The following is a 16,441-nucleotide window of genomic DNA, read 5'->3' as shown; positions in this document are numbered from 1 at the left end:
TGGGCTCAGGTCGGATGGCTCATTTCAGGTTTTAATATAAAATAAAGAGTGGAAGAAGAAAGATGAACAACAGGCTGGTGATGAGCTCACCTGTCCTGCTTCTTCTTTAACTTGTCAGACAGCTGAAACACAAACAGACGGCTCATGTTATAGGCGTTCATCTTCTGTGTGAATGTTCTGATCCCACATCTTTACCTTCGTCATCTCTTCCTGGAGTTTGGTGATTTCAGCCTGTTTGGACGCCTGCAGGACCAGAAACAAGTTCAGCTTCAGGACGTCTCTACAGACGGTTCAGGTTTCATCTACAAACTCATCTACGATTATTTTATTTCACAGGTAATCACAGTATTAAACACCACGATTATTCAATCATAGAGATCTCTCAAAGGAAGGAAGGAACGCAAAGTTTCTTCCACGTGTTTCTGCTTGTGCTGCGTGACGCTGCAGAAGAGGCAGGCTGTGTCCGAACGTCCACCCGACCGCAACCCCTCCTTCACTACGTAGCAACTCATTCTCTTGGCGATTCGGACTACCGCCATCACCACGGTAACCACAACCCGCGTCTAGATGTCGTTCCAAATCCAATCCAAAGTTGTGTGTGAATATTTTTATTCCTTATGTTGTATTTTATTCTTTGTTTGTTTGCTTACAGGTAATTTCGTGCAGTTCAATTTCTTCGCCTCCCTGCTCCATGTTGAGCTTCTGCCCGCAATGCATTGTGGTCTATATTGACCCGTCAAGTGACCATCAATGCTCACTACTTTTCAAGATGCATTGTGGGTAATTTTGAGTGCCCTACTTTTTTCTCTCTGGACGTTCGGACACTCCGACAAAATGGTGTGACCCCTCTATAGGGCACTATGTAGGGAGCAGTGTGGACATTCGGACACAGCAGCAGTCTGAGAGGGACGCTACGGTGGCCTGAGGGGGACGCTACGGTGGCCTGAGAGGGACGCTACGGTGGCCTGAGGGGGACGCTACGGTGGCCTGAGGGGGACGCTACGGTGGCCTGAGGGGGACGCTACGGTGGCCTGAGAGGGAAGCTACGGTGGCCTGAGGGGGACGCTACGGTGGCCTGAGAGGGACGCTACGGTAGCCTGAGGGGGACGCTACGGTGGCCTGAGGGGGACGCTACGGTGGCCTGAGAGGGACTCTACGGTAGCCTGAGGGGGACGCTACGGTGGCCTGAGAGGGACGCTACGGTGGCCTGAGAGGGACGCTACGGTGGCCTGAGAGGGAAGCTACGGTGGCCTGAGTGGGACGCTACGGTGGCCTGAGAGGGACGCTACGGTGGCATGCCTGAGAGGGACGCTACGGTGGCCTGAAGGGGACGCTACGGTGGCATGCCTGAGGGGGACGCTACGGTGGCCTGAGAGGGACGCTACGGTGGCCTGAGGGGGACGCTACGGTGGCCTGAGAGGGACGCTACGGTGGCCTGCCTGAGAGGGACGCTACGGTGGCCTGAGAGGGACGCTACGGTGGCCTGAGGGGGACGCTACGGTGGCCTGAGAGGGACGCTACAGTGGCCTGAGAGGGACGCTACGGTGGCCTGAGGGGGACGCTACGGTGGCCTGAGGGGGACGCTACGGTGGCCTGCCTGAGAGGGAAGCTACGGTGGCAGGCCTGAGAGGGACGCTACGGTGGCCTGAGAGGGACGCTACGGTGGCCTGAGGGGGACGCTACGGTGACCTGAGAGGGACGCTACGGTAGCCTGAGAGGGACGCTACGGTAGCCTGAGAGGGACGCTACGACAGGAAGAGTTTTCCCTCCAAACTAAAAGATGAAGACGCTGATTAAACTAGCGGATTAGGAACCTGCAGCTTTTCCTGCTACATTAAAGACAAATACAACAGTTTGTATAAACGACTCTGATGTAACGTAACAGTGAAGTTAAATGTTAACTCGCTGTTTCATGTCCGACAGCAACGTGACGCGTTCACTGGCCGTTACGTTACACGGACGGGAAAAAGAAAGTAAACAGGTCGTTTGTGACGGACAGTTTTAATCGACCCGACATGAGAAGAAACAGCTTCTAATTCCAGGTTTACGTCTGGTTTATTTTCACTGCTGTAGTTTTATTTCTGTCCCAAACCAACAGCAGCTGGAAGTCTTCCTGGTTTCTAAACTCTCTCCTCAGGATGAAAAGTCGTTTTTATAACGTGGTTTACAGAAAGAAGCCTCCAGGTCCAGGTAGAGGTCCTTTCAATCTGAGCTGAATCCAGAGTTAATGTGTAGGATTTATTTATCCTAAGAGCAGATTTAGCTGGAATCAGACGTCTTAGTTTCTTTACTCTGTTCTTATATTAGTTCGTTTTTGGCAAGAAAAGACAGAAATAAGAAAACTAATGAGGAGTGTTCAGGTGATTTTACACGTTATAGAGCTGAGAAACTGATTTACGCATGAAAATCATGATAATCGTAGAAGAAAATCTGTAACGGGGACGTCTCTAGTTTCGTCTTCGTTGGAGCATATTTCAGGGTCATGTTAGATTCCCCGTCCTGATCCCATCCTCACTTCATCACACATCTCCATGACGACCGAAAACAGCTGATCTTCAGTCCAGTTCTTGTGTCATGTGACCTACCTCAGCATTTTCTCCTGTTTCCCTTCGGCTTCTGTACAGCCACGTTTCCATGGAAACCATTTTCAGACTGTCTGATCTTTGCTGGTTTTTCTACAGAATCCCAGTCCTTCACTTTAGAAACTCATCCCATCCCTCCAGCTTTATTCAGCCTGAATGACTCCTACAGTTACATTCTTTTAAAACCGGTCCGGTACCAGGACTGGACTGGAAATGAGGGAAAAGGTGGAAAATGTCCAAATAAAAACTTTGAAAGACCTTCAGAAAGATGGAGAACTATTAATCCAGACCAGTTTAAAGACAGAGATGAAGACATGAGGACTGGATCAGGACTCTGGACCAGGACTCTGACCCATAATACCAGATGTGCATTCTAATGTTTATTGATGTATTTCACAAAAAGAAAAAGAATAAATTAAATAATAAAAAATAAATTAACCAAATGAATCCGAATAAAATAGAAAAACTAAAATAAAAGAAAAAAGTAAATGAAATAGTATAAAAGTAAAAACTCGAGTATAATAAAACTAAGTAAAATTAAAAATAAGTTAAATAAAAATAAAACAGAATTAATAAAATAAAATAAAATGAAATAAAATAAAGCTCATTTTTATTACCAGCTGAGGATGGAAATTATGATCTGGGAATAACTAATTATTCCTCGCGTCTTAAACGTCTAAAACGACGAAATAACCAACGAACTCCTGACAGAAGCTAAACTTTCCATCTCTTCAGCTTCATCTCATCGGTGGATTTTACATCCAGATTCACATTTCAGGCTGAAAGCCCTGAAGAAGGGTTACTATGGAAACCTCCGTCTCTTTCTAGAAAACAGATTTATGTCCACTAATGTAAAAAATGACTTCACGGCTTCCTGGACGGTTTCAGGATAAAAGGAAGAAGAGATGAAGTAAATCTGGGTGCTTGTGTTCGTACCTCCAGGTTCTGGATCTGCTCCCTCAGCAGCCTCTTCTCCTCCTGCTCCGTGTTCAGTGCCATCTCCAGTTCTGGTCCAAAGCAGGGAGTTATTGGACAGAGAGCAGCCGACCAGCCTAGCGCTGCCTGCTTAGCTACAATCTTCTCTACGCTCTTCTCTGACAGGCCTAAAGGGGGCGCCGCACACAGCAGGGGGCAGTGGTTAGGCCAGACACACACTACGCCTCACGCTGCCTGACGTCAGCCGATCTGGAGGAACCACACCGGCGACGCCGGGATTTCCTGGCAGAGCTGCAGCGAGCCGGCTTTGTTGTGATGCGTTCACTGACGGCGTGTTCGTCTGACTTTTACCAGAGAACAATAACGGTGCGATCTCACTCAGACAGGCTTCTTTAACTGGAGGCTGATTTCACGAGTCAGAGACGACGAGTCCACCACGATGTCATCACAATCTTCCTGAGAAACATGACATAGACTGGACGCCATGATAGGGCCGAACAGCAGACGTCGTCCTTCCAGAAGAAGAAAACGCAGGAAGTCGAGACCTCCAGGATTCTCCTTGTTTTCATCAGCTTGGCTGTGCAGATGCTGGTCTGGTTCCAGTATAAGGAACTGGACTGATTCAGACATTCAGGAAGGATCTATCCCATCACAGAGACCAACTTTCTAAGCTGAACTCACATCAAACTGTGGAAATGCTCGTCTCAGTTACCCTGGTTGGTAAAAGTCACATGACTGAATGCACCAGGTTGACTCTGAACATCGTTACCGACGAGCAGGCGGAAATAAAACCTTCAGCTCCCGGATTTCACCGTGAATCCGACCGAAGGCGAGTAAAGAAATCTAAACGAAGTTTGAGGTGAGCAGGTTTGCCAGAAAGCGCCGCTGAAGTGTGAGCGCAGGATGGAAACCCTGACCTGTGAGATGGTTGTAGTGTGTGTCTGGCCTGAGCCAGCTAGCTGCTCTACGCTCGGAAAGCCAGGCCTCAGCTCCCAAACAGGAACCAGACTGACCCAGCTGGCCCCGTTTGAGAGGAACCAGAACCAGAAAGGACCACACTGGTTTCCCTCTGAGATATCCTCCAAACCATCAGTGTTCAGCAGCACGAGGATGATCCAGAACATCTCCTCGAGCTGGGCGCTCCATACGAGACAGAAAACGAGCTGAAAACATGTTCGTGTTTCTGAGGTTTCACAACCAACAACCACCACCAGAAAACGAGCCGCTTAAACGCCTCACCACCGCCGGTTTACACGGTTTACAGGGCAGCTGCTGATCATCTTCGTGCTGCAGGTTTGGATCTTCAGAACCGGTCCGGACCTCTGGATGAAGCTCCGCTGATGAGAACCGGCCAGGTTCTGGTGATATTCAGAGTTTTTATGTTTACTCAGACAGACGGACTCATCCACCGGGGAAAATAGTTCCTCCATCGTATCAGTCTGATGAAGAACTGACTGAAAGATCCTGAATACCACCAGAACCAAAGTTCAGCTCTCCATGAAACGGGCTGCAGAAAGTCCAGAATCAGGAGTGGAAATGGACCAACTGGTTCTGGTTTAACCCACAGCTGAGCCGGAAGTGCAGCTGCTGGAACCTGACGGAGGATTCATCCTGTTTCTCATCACCATCCAGTAAAAATCTGATCACTGTGCAGCTGATATGATCAATACATCAGGAATCGCTCCTCTGAGGAGAAATAAGGAACAACAGGAGCCCCGCAAAGAGCAGAAACTGCTAATAAATGAGGTTTTTACTGTTTTTGAAGGGTTCAAACTCATTAAAGGAACATTAATAATCTTTAATATGACGAGTTGTTTTCTATTTAACGAAACACGAAACAAAATAAATCCGAATTAAGCAGTTGAAGATGCATCAGGATGGATAAATAAGTTGTTTACTGATTGTTTTAACGAGGTAATGAAGTAAAGTGAGATAAAGCTGCAGCTTCTGCTCTCTGGCTGACATCGCTCACATGGATGACATCACAGTGATGACATCAGCGACCGATGACATGGGCTCAGCTTCGCAGGCGCTCCTGTTTTTCCATCGTTCCTCTGAGGCTGAAATCTGTGTGAGAACTCACCGTGCAGCTGTTTCTCTGAGCGCTGGAGCGTCTGCAGGACCAATAAAACCCAGTCAGACCAGTTCAGACCGGTTTAGCATCACTTTTCTGACCTTTCTTACAAACTTAAATAAAGTTTTAAAAAAAACTCACCTGTTCCTCTCTCTGATTGGTTCCCTCTGGCTCCTCCCCCCTACCTCCTGTCACATCAGAGACTCCATTGGCACCAGCTGACCCATCGGTTTCCGTGGTAGCGCTTTGGTTGCCGTGGGCAACCGCCTGCCTCTGCAGCTCCTTGTCGAAGCGCTCCTGGAGAGCTGCAGGAGAATCAGAGAACAGAGACATGAGTTCACATCACTCTGGACTCACCTGGACCGCCACACCTGCAGGACTCATCTGGTCTTACAGAAACCTGATCCAGGATCAGGCAAAGATCCACACTGAGACAAAGACACACATCTGTTTCTACAGAAGCCCAGAAGGAACAAACCAAAAACAAAACTGGATTCTTCAGCAGCTTTTCGTTTTTATTCAGGAGAGATGGACGGTAGGAAAAAATTAAATGAATTTAAATGATTCATTTTGTCTAAAATAACCTTTTTGTTCACCAGGACGAAACAAAGATGATTCCAGCCTGGGTCACATGACCACGTAGAAGGTTCCAGATATTCCCAGAGAGGAAATTAATTTTATTTTCCTCTGTTGTTTGTTTCCTGTTAGAACTTTTACTGAATTCCATGTTTGACTGAGGTGGCTCTCTGGGGTCTGACCGTGGACCTATGACCTTTGACCCTTCCCAGACGGACCTACAGACCCTGCAGACTGATATCAAAGTTCAGGTGTTAGTTTTCTAACTGGTGCCGTGTGACTAATGATTTAACTGAGTATCAATAACTAAAGCATCTCCCAGCGCTGCCCACAAGCAGCTGTCTGCTGATCTCTGAGATCACTGCAGATGTCTTTCCTCCTGGGCATGGTGTTAACACCCGACGAAGCTGAACATGTTATATAGGAGCTCACACTGATGACGATCAATGAATCAGAGTATTGATCATCGGCTCTTGGCTGATACTGACCCTCCGCCTTCGCGTTCATCAGGGATGATGCGGTAAAGCGCTCACCTTTCATTTTCTTCTGCAGGGCGGAGTTTTCTGCCTGGAGTCGGAGAAGCTCTCTATCTACGGGGCTGGAGGCGGAGTTTGCTGCAGGGCTGGACACTGAAGCTCCTCCCCCTTCCTTCTTCAGGCCCTGGTTTTCCTGTTCCAGCTGCTCGATCTGCGTGCACAGCTGGAAAAACAACCATGAGGTAAACTGTCTATCTACTGGGAGGCGGAGCTTGGCACTCTGCGCTCAGACATACTTTGGACAGTTCGGTCATCAGCGTGCTGTTCTGCAGCCGGAAGTCCTCCTCCTGACTGTGCAGCTTCCCCTGAAGCATCTCATTCTCGCTCAGCAGCGCCTCCACCTCCTGCACACAAACAACCAGGCGGCGCACACGTCAAATCGGAGCTGACCGCCTGCACAGCGCTCTGCACGTCTGCCCGGAGATCTGAGGAGCTCCGAAGGCTCATTAAGAAAATAAAATGGATGGAATGGAAAATAAAACCGGTTTAAGATTCAGAAAAACACTCAGGACAGTGACGAATAAAGTGTTACCTGCAGTGGCCATGGCAACCAGATCAGGAAAACTCACCTGAGCCTTTTTGCTTTTATTTAATGCCTAAAAGAAAGCAACAGAGAAAGTAATGAAGACAGGTGTGTGTTTGTGAGAAAAAGATGAGACATCTTCATTAATCCAAACAGGAAGTTCTGATCGTCACCTTCTGAGCTTTGATGAAATCTCTCTCCAGAGCCGAGTTCTTCTGACGGACGGCGTTCAGCTCTGTTGGTCACAGAAAAAAAAAGAGTTTAACCTGATGGAGGTTTAAACTGAGCTGGAACGCACCCAGTGCATGCTGGTCTGGATGCCACCGGCGTCACATCTTACTATCAGAAACAAAACAGAGAGAACATCAGCAGCAGCTACTTCCTGGTTAACATTGGGGTGCAGTACTGCCTGCAGGACACTGGAGGGCAGTGCTGCACCTCACACAGGAGAAGAACCACTGCTGTGACCTCCTCAAATTCAACTTCCTCTGGTAACTTTCACATAATAAATGTCCATGCACATGAAAACTGATACAAACTCATCAATCATTAATATTTTTTATTACTTAAAAAACTTTCAACCTTTTTAAAACTTCGAAACATCTGATCATTTGGAGCCTTTAATGTTTTAAATGTTAAATTACTTGAATGATTAATTATTCATATTAAAAAAAGAAACATAAAAACTGAATTTTTTCCATGTAATAAATATCAGGGAGATGAGTCTTGGAAATGTCAAAGATCAGCAGCAAAACTTATTAAACTGCATTCAGATTTTTATGTAGTATCAGATTCTCCTTCTGGGAGCCTTCAGGGACAAAAATGTCCCATTGACTTTCATTAAAACAACATATTTTAATCTCACAGTATTTCTGCTTTAAATCCATTCATTCTTTAAATTTGACGAGTTTCTCCAGGCTGTAACATCTGGGACCTGAAGAGCCTCCTCCGGCCTGGACTCCTCCGGTCTGGATTCTCCTGGTCTGGGCTCCTCCGGTCTTGTCTGGGCTCCTCCGGTCTGGATTCTCCTGGTCTGAATTCTCCTGGTCTGGGCTCCTCCGGTCTTGTCTGGGCTCCTCCGGTCTGGCCTCCTCCGGTCTGGATTCTCCTGGTCTGGGCTCCTCCGGTCTTGTCTGGGCTCCTCCGGTCTGGACTCCTCCGGTCTGGATTCTCCTGGTCTGGGCTCCTCCGGTCTGGTCGAGACTGTCATTAATTAAATGGATTTAAGGACTTCAGGTTCCTGGCTGAACCGACCGGACTTCAACGTTTCCTTCAGGTGGGAATGTGGGTGTTTTGACACCTACGATTTCCTGGTGAGCGGGTCCAACACTTTTCCAGTTTTTTTATTTGTCCGTGTTTCTGTGGAAATGTTTCTGCTTCCGTGGCTCCGTATCCCGGTGCTACGCTACGCTGGGCTCCTCCTCTCCTCCTATCCTGTTACTGCTTGTAAACGGCTCTCAGTGATTGGCCGGCGGTTTTTCTCTCTTCTTTCTTTCTTGTACTGAGGAGGAGGAAACGAACGAACCTTCTACACCACTGCTTCAGGTACTGTTACCATGTTAATCACAACAAACGTTTCATCCAACCAGAATTCTGCAGGCGAGCGTAGCTCCGCCCACGACCGCTGGGATTGGTTTAAACGAGTCAGAGCGTCTTCTTCTCTTCCAGTAAGAATGTACGTGTACTGTACCTGGAACTGTACTGTACATGGAAACAATTCTCTGCATCTGTCTTCTTCTGGGAAATCTCTTTTCATCCGTGAGATGGTGGGACCAAGTCCAACCGGAAAGCAAACAAACAAACAAACACACAAACAGCAGGAGGTGGTGAATGAGCAAAAATATTTACCTGCAGAGTTCTTCCTGAGATCATCGGACAGCTGGTAGTTCTGAGTCCGCAGCTCCAGCAGCTGGGCCTGGACACAACATTTACCACATTTTCAATAATAAATCCTTTTACCGCCTCTTTTTACACCCATGATGGACAACTCCGGTAACCATGGTAACCACACAGAAAGGTGGAAACAGCTGGAGGACATTCTAAGCATTTAAAATCTAAATATCCATCCATCCATTTTCTACACAGCTTAGTCCAACTCGGGTTGAGGGAAAGATGGAGTCCATCCCAGCAAGAACCAGGTGAGAGGCAGGGTCACCTGGACAGGTCGCCAGTCCACCACAGCAAACCCAAAAATTATACCAAATATCATCAACAACATCCTGCTACCATCCTCTTCATCAGCTCCACCTGTTCAACTTCCTGTTAACACAAATATCCAACCAGCCAATCACACGGCAGCACGCAGACGGGGTGAAGACGAACCTGCTGAAGTTCAAACTGAGCATCAGGAGGAGGAAGAAAGAGGATTTAAGTTACTCTGAACGTGGCATGGTTGCTGGTCTGAGTATTTCAGAAACTGCTGACCTTTACCCCAGCTGTCAGATTGGGAGGTAAAATGATGTAAAATGAATGTATGAATAGATGTAGCAGCATAAAGGTCGACCAGAAGAAGAAAGCAGAATTTATTACTAACAGAACTTTGTAGAAATAACACACAGATCAACAGTGACCAAACCTTTTCTCATCTCATCGTTCTCTCAAGTCTTGGCTTTCAGGAGAAAAAATATTGTTATTGAAACAAACACACAACAGAAACTATTTCCATGTTTCCACTTTTTCCTCATTTCCAGTTATTCCTGCTACTATTTACCTGCTATCCTCACTAAACCAACTCCAGCTCAGCTGCTTTGTGGCGCCACCGTGCATCAGAAACGTCTTCTTGGCTTTATTCCAGCCATAGAGGAGCATTATTTTTCTTCTTTTCACACACACATAGAACTTTCTGCTCACTGGTTGATCTTTGGCTGCTCCTGATTGGACGTTACCGTCAATCTAAGCTCTCTGATTGGTGGAAAGTCTGACAGGAAGTGGCTTCATCATCATGTCCAGGTCTAAATAGAGGTCTCTTAGCAACATAGTAGTGATGGTGATGTTTTTATGGTGAAATGTGATAAATAATGCTGTTATCATGGATCATTGTGGATTTACCAGATAGAGTCTCTGAATAAAACTACATTTAGTGGCTGGATTGTAAACCTCCTGGACGGGATAGAAATGCTGGAAAACTTCTGTAAATCAGCTAAAGGGTTAAATATCCATCACATTTACCCCACAGAGATACACACCACCGCTCCTGGTGGAGGAGATGGATGACCATGTCCATCCCTTTATGACCACAGTGGAGCATCTTCTGATGCTACTTCCAGCAGGATAATGCACCATGTCACAAAGCTCAGATCATCTCCACCTGCTTTCTAGAACATGACGATGAGTTCACTGGACTACAACGGCCTCCACAGCCACCAGATCTCAGTCCAGTAGAGCAGCTTTGGGATGTGGTGGAACGGGAGATTCTCATCATGGATGCAGCCGACAAACCTGCAGCAACTGTGTGATGCTGTCATGTCAATATGGAGAAAACCTCTGAGGAAGGTTTCCACCACCTGCTTCATCTATCACACCAGGATTAAAGAGGGGGTCTGACCCGGTACTAGAAGGTGGACCTGATGAAGAGGACGACCCGGTACTAGAAGGTGGACCTGATGAAGAGGACGACCCGGTACTAGAAGGTGGACCTGATGAAGAGGACGACCCGGTACTACAAGGTGGTCCTGATGAAGAGGAAGATCCAGTACTAGAAGGTGGTCCTGACGAAGAGGATGACCCGGTATTAGAAGGTGGTCCCGATGAAGAGGATGACCCGGTACTAGAAGGTGGTCCCGATGAAGAGGATGACCCGGTACTAGAAGGTGGCCCCGATGAAGAGGACGGTGTGTAAATATTTTATGTAAAATAACTGAAGACAAAGAAAAATGGAGACAAACTAAGGGTCTGATGAAGCAGGTTTACAGGATGCCGGTTTCCCAACATGGAATCGGGTCACATTCAGCGTTTCAACACCGACGCTTCTCGTTGGGAAACAACAGCAGGAAGCAGCCAGAAACCGTCACCCACACTTTCACAACTCTTCCAGGATCTTTCAAGACTCTTCAGTCATCACAAACATCTGACACGGGTCAGGTGACCCCAGAGGGAAGAAGCCAACGCTGGAGAGAAAGTGCTGCTCGTATCATGACACTGCCACTGCCGTGCTTCACCCAGCTGAGGCTGTTCGCTCGCAGGTCAGTCAAACTCTTTAAACAGCAAACTCAGAATCTGACCAGAAAATAATCAACAGTTTCATCTACTAATTCTTTCACATGTCCCCACTTTCAGTCTAGCTTCAAATCAATAAAGAACCATTCAGAAATAAACATGAAACTCAGGATTTGAATCCCAGATTAGTATGGCTGAACCACGCTTTCCTGTCACAGCTGTGTGCTCATCCGTGAGGAAATGCAGGACGAACATGAGCCGACAGGATGCTGGAAGTTCTGCACGAAGTTCCACCTTCACTACTTCCACCAAGGAGGTCATGTGACCAGCATCCGTCAGTCTGTCAGCCACATAACTTGTTATGCACAGTTTATGATTAATATTTCAGGAAATCAGAAATGAAAAAAGAACAAGTGATTAGATGTTGAGGGAGATGCGGATCACCGCCTGGACCCAGGATTCTTTTTAAAAGAGTCTTTGCTGTGGGGAGATAGGGATCATTGTGCCATCAGAGCTTCTAATTCACTAAAGTCATGTTGGAGGTCTAGTTACAGCCTGGTTACAGCCTAGTTATAGCCTGGTTATAGTCTGGTTACAGCCTGGTTACAGCCTGGTTATAGTCTGGTTACAGCCTGGTTATAGTCTGGTTACAGCCTGGTTACAGCCCGGTTACAGCCTGGTTAAAGCCTGGTTATAGTCTGGTTACAGCCTGGTCATAGTCTGGTCATAGTCTGGTTATAGTCTGGTTATAGCCTGGTTATAGTCTGGTTATAGTCTGGTTACAGCCTGGTCACAGTCTGGTTATAGTCTGGTTATAGTCTGGTTACAGCCTGGTTATAGCCTGGTTATAGCCTGGTTATAGTCTGGTTATAGTCTGGTTACAGCCTGGTTATAGTCTGGTTACAGCCTGGTCATAGTCTGGTTATAGTCTGGTTACAGTCTGGTTACAGCCTGGTTACAGCCTGGTTATAGTCTGGTTACAGCCTGGTCATAGTCTGGTCATAGTCTGGTTATAGTCTGGTTATAGCCTGGTTATAGTCTGGTTATAGTCTGGTTACAGCCTGGTCACAGTCTGGTTATAGTCTGGTTATAGTCTGGTTATAGCCTGGTTATAGTCTGGTTATAGTCTGGTTACAGCCTGGTTATAGCCTGGTTATAGTCTGGTTATAGTCTGGTTATAGTCTGGTTACAGCCTGGTTAAAGGCTGGTTATAGCCTGGTTATAGTCTGGTTATAGTCTGGTTATAGTCTGGTTACAGCCTGGTTATAGTCTGGTTATAGTCCGGTTATAGTCTGGTTATAGTCTGGTTACAGCCTGGTTAAAGGCTGGTTATAGTCTGGTTACAGTCTGGTTATAGTCTGGTTATAGGCTGGTTATAGTCTGGTTACAGCCTGGTTATAGTCTGGTTATAGTCTGGTTACAGCCTGGTTATAGTCTGGTTACAGCCTGGTTAAAGGCTGGTTATAGTCTGGTTACAGTCTGGTTATAGTCTGGTTATAGTCTGGTTACAGCCTGGTTATAGTCTGGTTATAGTCTGGTTACAGCCTGGTTATAGTCTGGTTATAGTCTGGTTACAGTCTGTTTATAGTCTGGTTATAGTCTGGTTACAGCCTGGTTATAGTCTGGTTATAGTCTGGTTATAGTCTGGTTACAGCCTGGTTATAGTCTGGTTACAGCCTGGTTAAAGGCTGGTTATAGTCTGGTTACAGTCTGGTTATAGTCTGGTTATAATCTGGTTATAGGCTGGTTACAGCCTGGTTATAGTCTGGTTATAGGCTGGTTACAGCCTGGTTATAATCTGGTTATAGTCTGGTTACAGCCTGGTTATAGTCTGGTTATAGTCTGGTTACAGCCTGGTTATAGTCTGGTTACAGCCTGGTTAAAGGCTGGTTATAGTCTGGTTACAGTCTGGTTATAGTCTGGTTATAGGCTGGTTACAGCCTGGTTATAGTCTGGTTATAGGCTGGTTACAGCCTGGTTATAGTCTGGTTATAGGCTGGTTACAGCCTGGTTATGTCATGATCTGTGGTATGTGGCTCAGTTTTTCCAGCCGCCCTGAACGCCTCAGCTCCACCAGCTCTTGATTAGGGCTGATGCGCTTCACCTGTCCCAAGCCCTATTTATACAGCTCTGCAACATTCCTCCAGTGCCAGATCGTCTTGGTTCTTCCCTGCACGTATCCCGCCTGAATTATCCTGCCTGCCTGCCCGCCTGACGCTGATCTGACTTTGGACCTGGACTCTGATTCTGCCTGCTCCCTGTCTGGTACTCTGCTTTGGTTGTTATATTGGATCACTTGGCTTTCTGACCCCTGGCTTGTCTAACAGGATTGGATTTCGGATCACGGACTGATATATCTGCCCCCAATCGGACCATTCACACCCTGCCTCTGCGGTCCTTTCATTCAGGTGCTTCTGCAGCAACCTGTATCCCTCCATTACCTCTCCTCTGTTCAGCAGCTTTCCTTCCGCAGTCTTCCCCCTGGCGGACCTTCTCCAACCCCTGGATTCCACACCCTGCGCCCGTTGAATTCCCACTGCTGGTACGTGAACTCTCAATCCCTCTCAGAGTTCTCCTCAGCTGCCTGCCTCCTAACTTCTACATTGTGTGTTCACAGACCCCTGAGCGGAGAAAAAACCGGATTGCACAATCTCATTATTCATCTCTGTACAATAAAGATCTTATACCTATCCCTGGGAACCTGAGTATTTCTGAGTCCAAACATCCGAGCCCTGACAGAACGATCTGGCCAAACAATGGACTCCTCAGATCCCAGGGATTGGAGAATCAGAGTAGAGAACGCTATTTGTCAGCAGGAAGCTGGTTTAAATGAACTTATCACACAGGTTAAGACTTTGGCAAGAGGGATCTCCACTCTGACTACGTCAGACGCCACAGAAACCCGCACACCCGTTAATCCTCCAACCGTAAACCCGGGCTACGAGCCTCGTATGGCGCCCCCTGAAAGGTATGCTGGAGACCCAGGTCAGTGCCGGGCCTTTCTGACACAATGTTCCCTACACTTTGAGTTACAACCCTCTTCTTTTCCCTCGGAGAGAGCCAAGGTGGCATTCGTTTTGTCCCTACTGTCAGGTCGAGCCAAATTATGGGGAACCGCTGAGTGGGAGAGGAAGTCAACTGTCATCGAAACCTTTCAAAGCTTCTCAGACGAATTACGCCGGGTGTTTGATCCTATCCGTCCCGATCGAGAAGCATCACGAACTCTTCTCTCCATTAGCCAGGGTAACAGAACGGTAACGGATTACGCCATCGATTTCCGGACTTTAGCAGCTGATTCTACCTGGAACTCTTCCGCTTTGTTTGACGCTTTCTACAGTGGTTTGTCTGATCAAATTAAGGATGAGCTAGCCGCCAGAGACCCACCAAAGGATCTAAATGCTCTAATAGACATCTCAGTTCGCATTGACCAGCGTCTCCGGGAAAGAAGGAGAGAGAGAGGGAGGATGCAGATCCCGAACGCCCACCGCACTCCTCATAGACCCGCTCCTCCACCCTCGGATAACCCCGCCTCTGCATCTACGCCAGACTCTGAACCTATGCAAATCGGTCGGTCAAAATGATCCCAAGCTGAGCGAGACTGGCGTATCTCTGAAAGACTTTGTCTGTACTGCGGCCAAGCTGGCCATATCGTTCGCTCCTGTCCAGTAAAAGGAAGGGCTCAGCAGGGGTTGGGAGGACCCTGCTGAGCCGAACTCTTGTAGATTCATCCGTCTCCCGTCCAGTCTTCCACATCCAAGTCACTGCAGCGGGTCAGGAACATGAACTCTCAGTATTCATCGACTCAGGTTCTGATTCTGAATTCATAGATAAAGAACTGGCTGAACAGCTGGGCTTCCACTGCTCCCCGCTGTCAAAACCCGTGCAGGTCCGAGCGCTCGATAACCATCTTTTACATAATGTTACGTCAATAACTGAACCCGTCCCGGTGCATATGGACAATTGCCATCATGAGATCATCCAGTTTCTCGTCATCGACTCACCACAGGTCCCGGTCATCTTTGGCATTACCTGGTTGCAATTACACAACCCCCAGATAGATTGGCGGGAGGGCAGGATAATTAACTGGGGCACTAACTGTCTGACCACTTGTCTCCGTTCTCTTTCCCCACCAGCCAACACGCTAGCTGCATCCACGGAGGCTAGTTACCCCTGTTTATCGCAGGTACCAGACCAGTATCATGACCTCAAGGAGGTTTTCAATAAGAGCAGAGCAGCCTCCCTACCACCACACCGTCCCTATGACTGTGCCATAGACCTCCTGCCGGGCACCACACCTCCCCGAGGCCGTTTGTTTTCCCTGTCTGCACCAGAGAAAAAGGCCATGGAACAGTATATCACTGAGTCACTCGCCGCTAAACTCATCCGTCCATCCTCTTCTCCAGCTGGGGCAGGATTTTTCTTCGTTGATAAGAAGGACGGCTCACTTCGGCCATGTGTGGATTACAGGGGCCTCAATGACATAACCATCAAGAACCGTTATCCACTACCCCTCATGTCAACCGCCCTGGATCTCTTACAACAGGCCACCGTATTCACCAAACTGGATCTCCGCAACGCATATCACCTGGTTCGCATCCGAGAGGGAGATGAATGGAAAACGGCCTTCAACACTCCTAATGGACACTATGAATACTTAGTGATGCCGTTTGGTTTAACCAATGCCCCCGCCGTTTTCCAGGCACTGGTTAACGATGTTTTACGAGACATGTTGAACAAGTTTGTTTTTGTTTATCTAGATGACATCCTCATCTTTTCCCAGAACCCCGAAGAGCACACATTTCATGTCCGTACTGTCCTGCAACGTCTCCTGCAGCACCACCTGTATGTTAAAGCTGAGAAGTGTGAATTTCACCGCCCTTCCGTCTCATTCCTGGGGAGCATCATCTCAGCTGACGGCGTGGAGATGGATCCTGCGAAGGTCTCTGCTGTTCGTGAGTGGCCCACACCAGTAAACCGTAAGCAACTCCAGAGGTTTCTGGGGTTCGCCAACTTTTATCGCAAGTTTATTAAGAACTACAGTGCCATAACCTCTCCTCTT

The 16,441-nt window shown here is 47.6% G+C and overlaps 1 protein-coding gene across 5 annotated transcripts in view; it reads right to left on the bottom strand.

The window, feature by feature from the left end:
* gripap1 (GRIP1 associated protein 1) overlaps window positions 1-16,441 on the bottom strand; it is a 47,460-nt gene that overhangs the window by 23,073 nt on the left and 7,946 nt on the right. For 4 of the 5 annotated variants that reach the window (XM_042004458.1, XM_042004453.1, XM_042004457.1 and 1 more), the window contains exons 2-11: window positions 9,076-9,142; window positions 7,401-7,462; window positions 7,274-7,300; window positions 6,941-7,048; window positions 6,702-6,867; window positions 5,734-5,897; window positions 5,602-5,632; window positions 3,519-3,685; window positions 196-243; window positions 91-122 (exon numbers count right to left, since the gene is read on the bottom strand). In XM_042004458.1, the coding sequence (XP_041860392.1) occupies window positions 91-122; window positions 196-243; window positions 3,519-3,685; window positions 5,602-5,632; window positions 5,734-5,897; window positions 6,702-6,867; window positions 6,941-7,018 (686 nt within the window). In that variant the 5' untranslated portion in view covers window positions 7,019-7,048; window positions 7,274-7,300; window positions 7,401-7,462; window positions 9,076-9,142. The remainder of the gene's footprint in view (window positions 1-90; window positions 123-195; window positions 244-3,518; window positions 3,686-5,601; window positions 5,633-5,733; window positions 5,898-6,701; window positions 6,868-6,940; window positions 7,049-7,273; window positions 7,301-7,400; window positions 7,463-9,075; window positions 9,143-16,441) is intronic. The other variant, XM_042004455.1, reaches the window with a different exon arrangement.

The sequence above is a fragment of the Melanotaenia boesemani genome, chromosome 13 (assembly GCF_017639745.1).
Source record: "Melanotaenia boesemani isolate fMelBoe1 chromosome 13, fMelBoe1.pri, whole genome shotgun sequence".
Taxonomy (NCBI): domain Eukaryota; kingdom Metazoa; phylum Chordata; class Actinopteri; order Atheriniformes; family Melanotaeniidae; genus Melanotaenia; species Melanotaenia boesemani.
The sequence above is the reverse complement of the archived record's forward strand: the minus strand, read 5'-3'. Positions and strand labels throughout refer to the sequence as shown.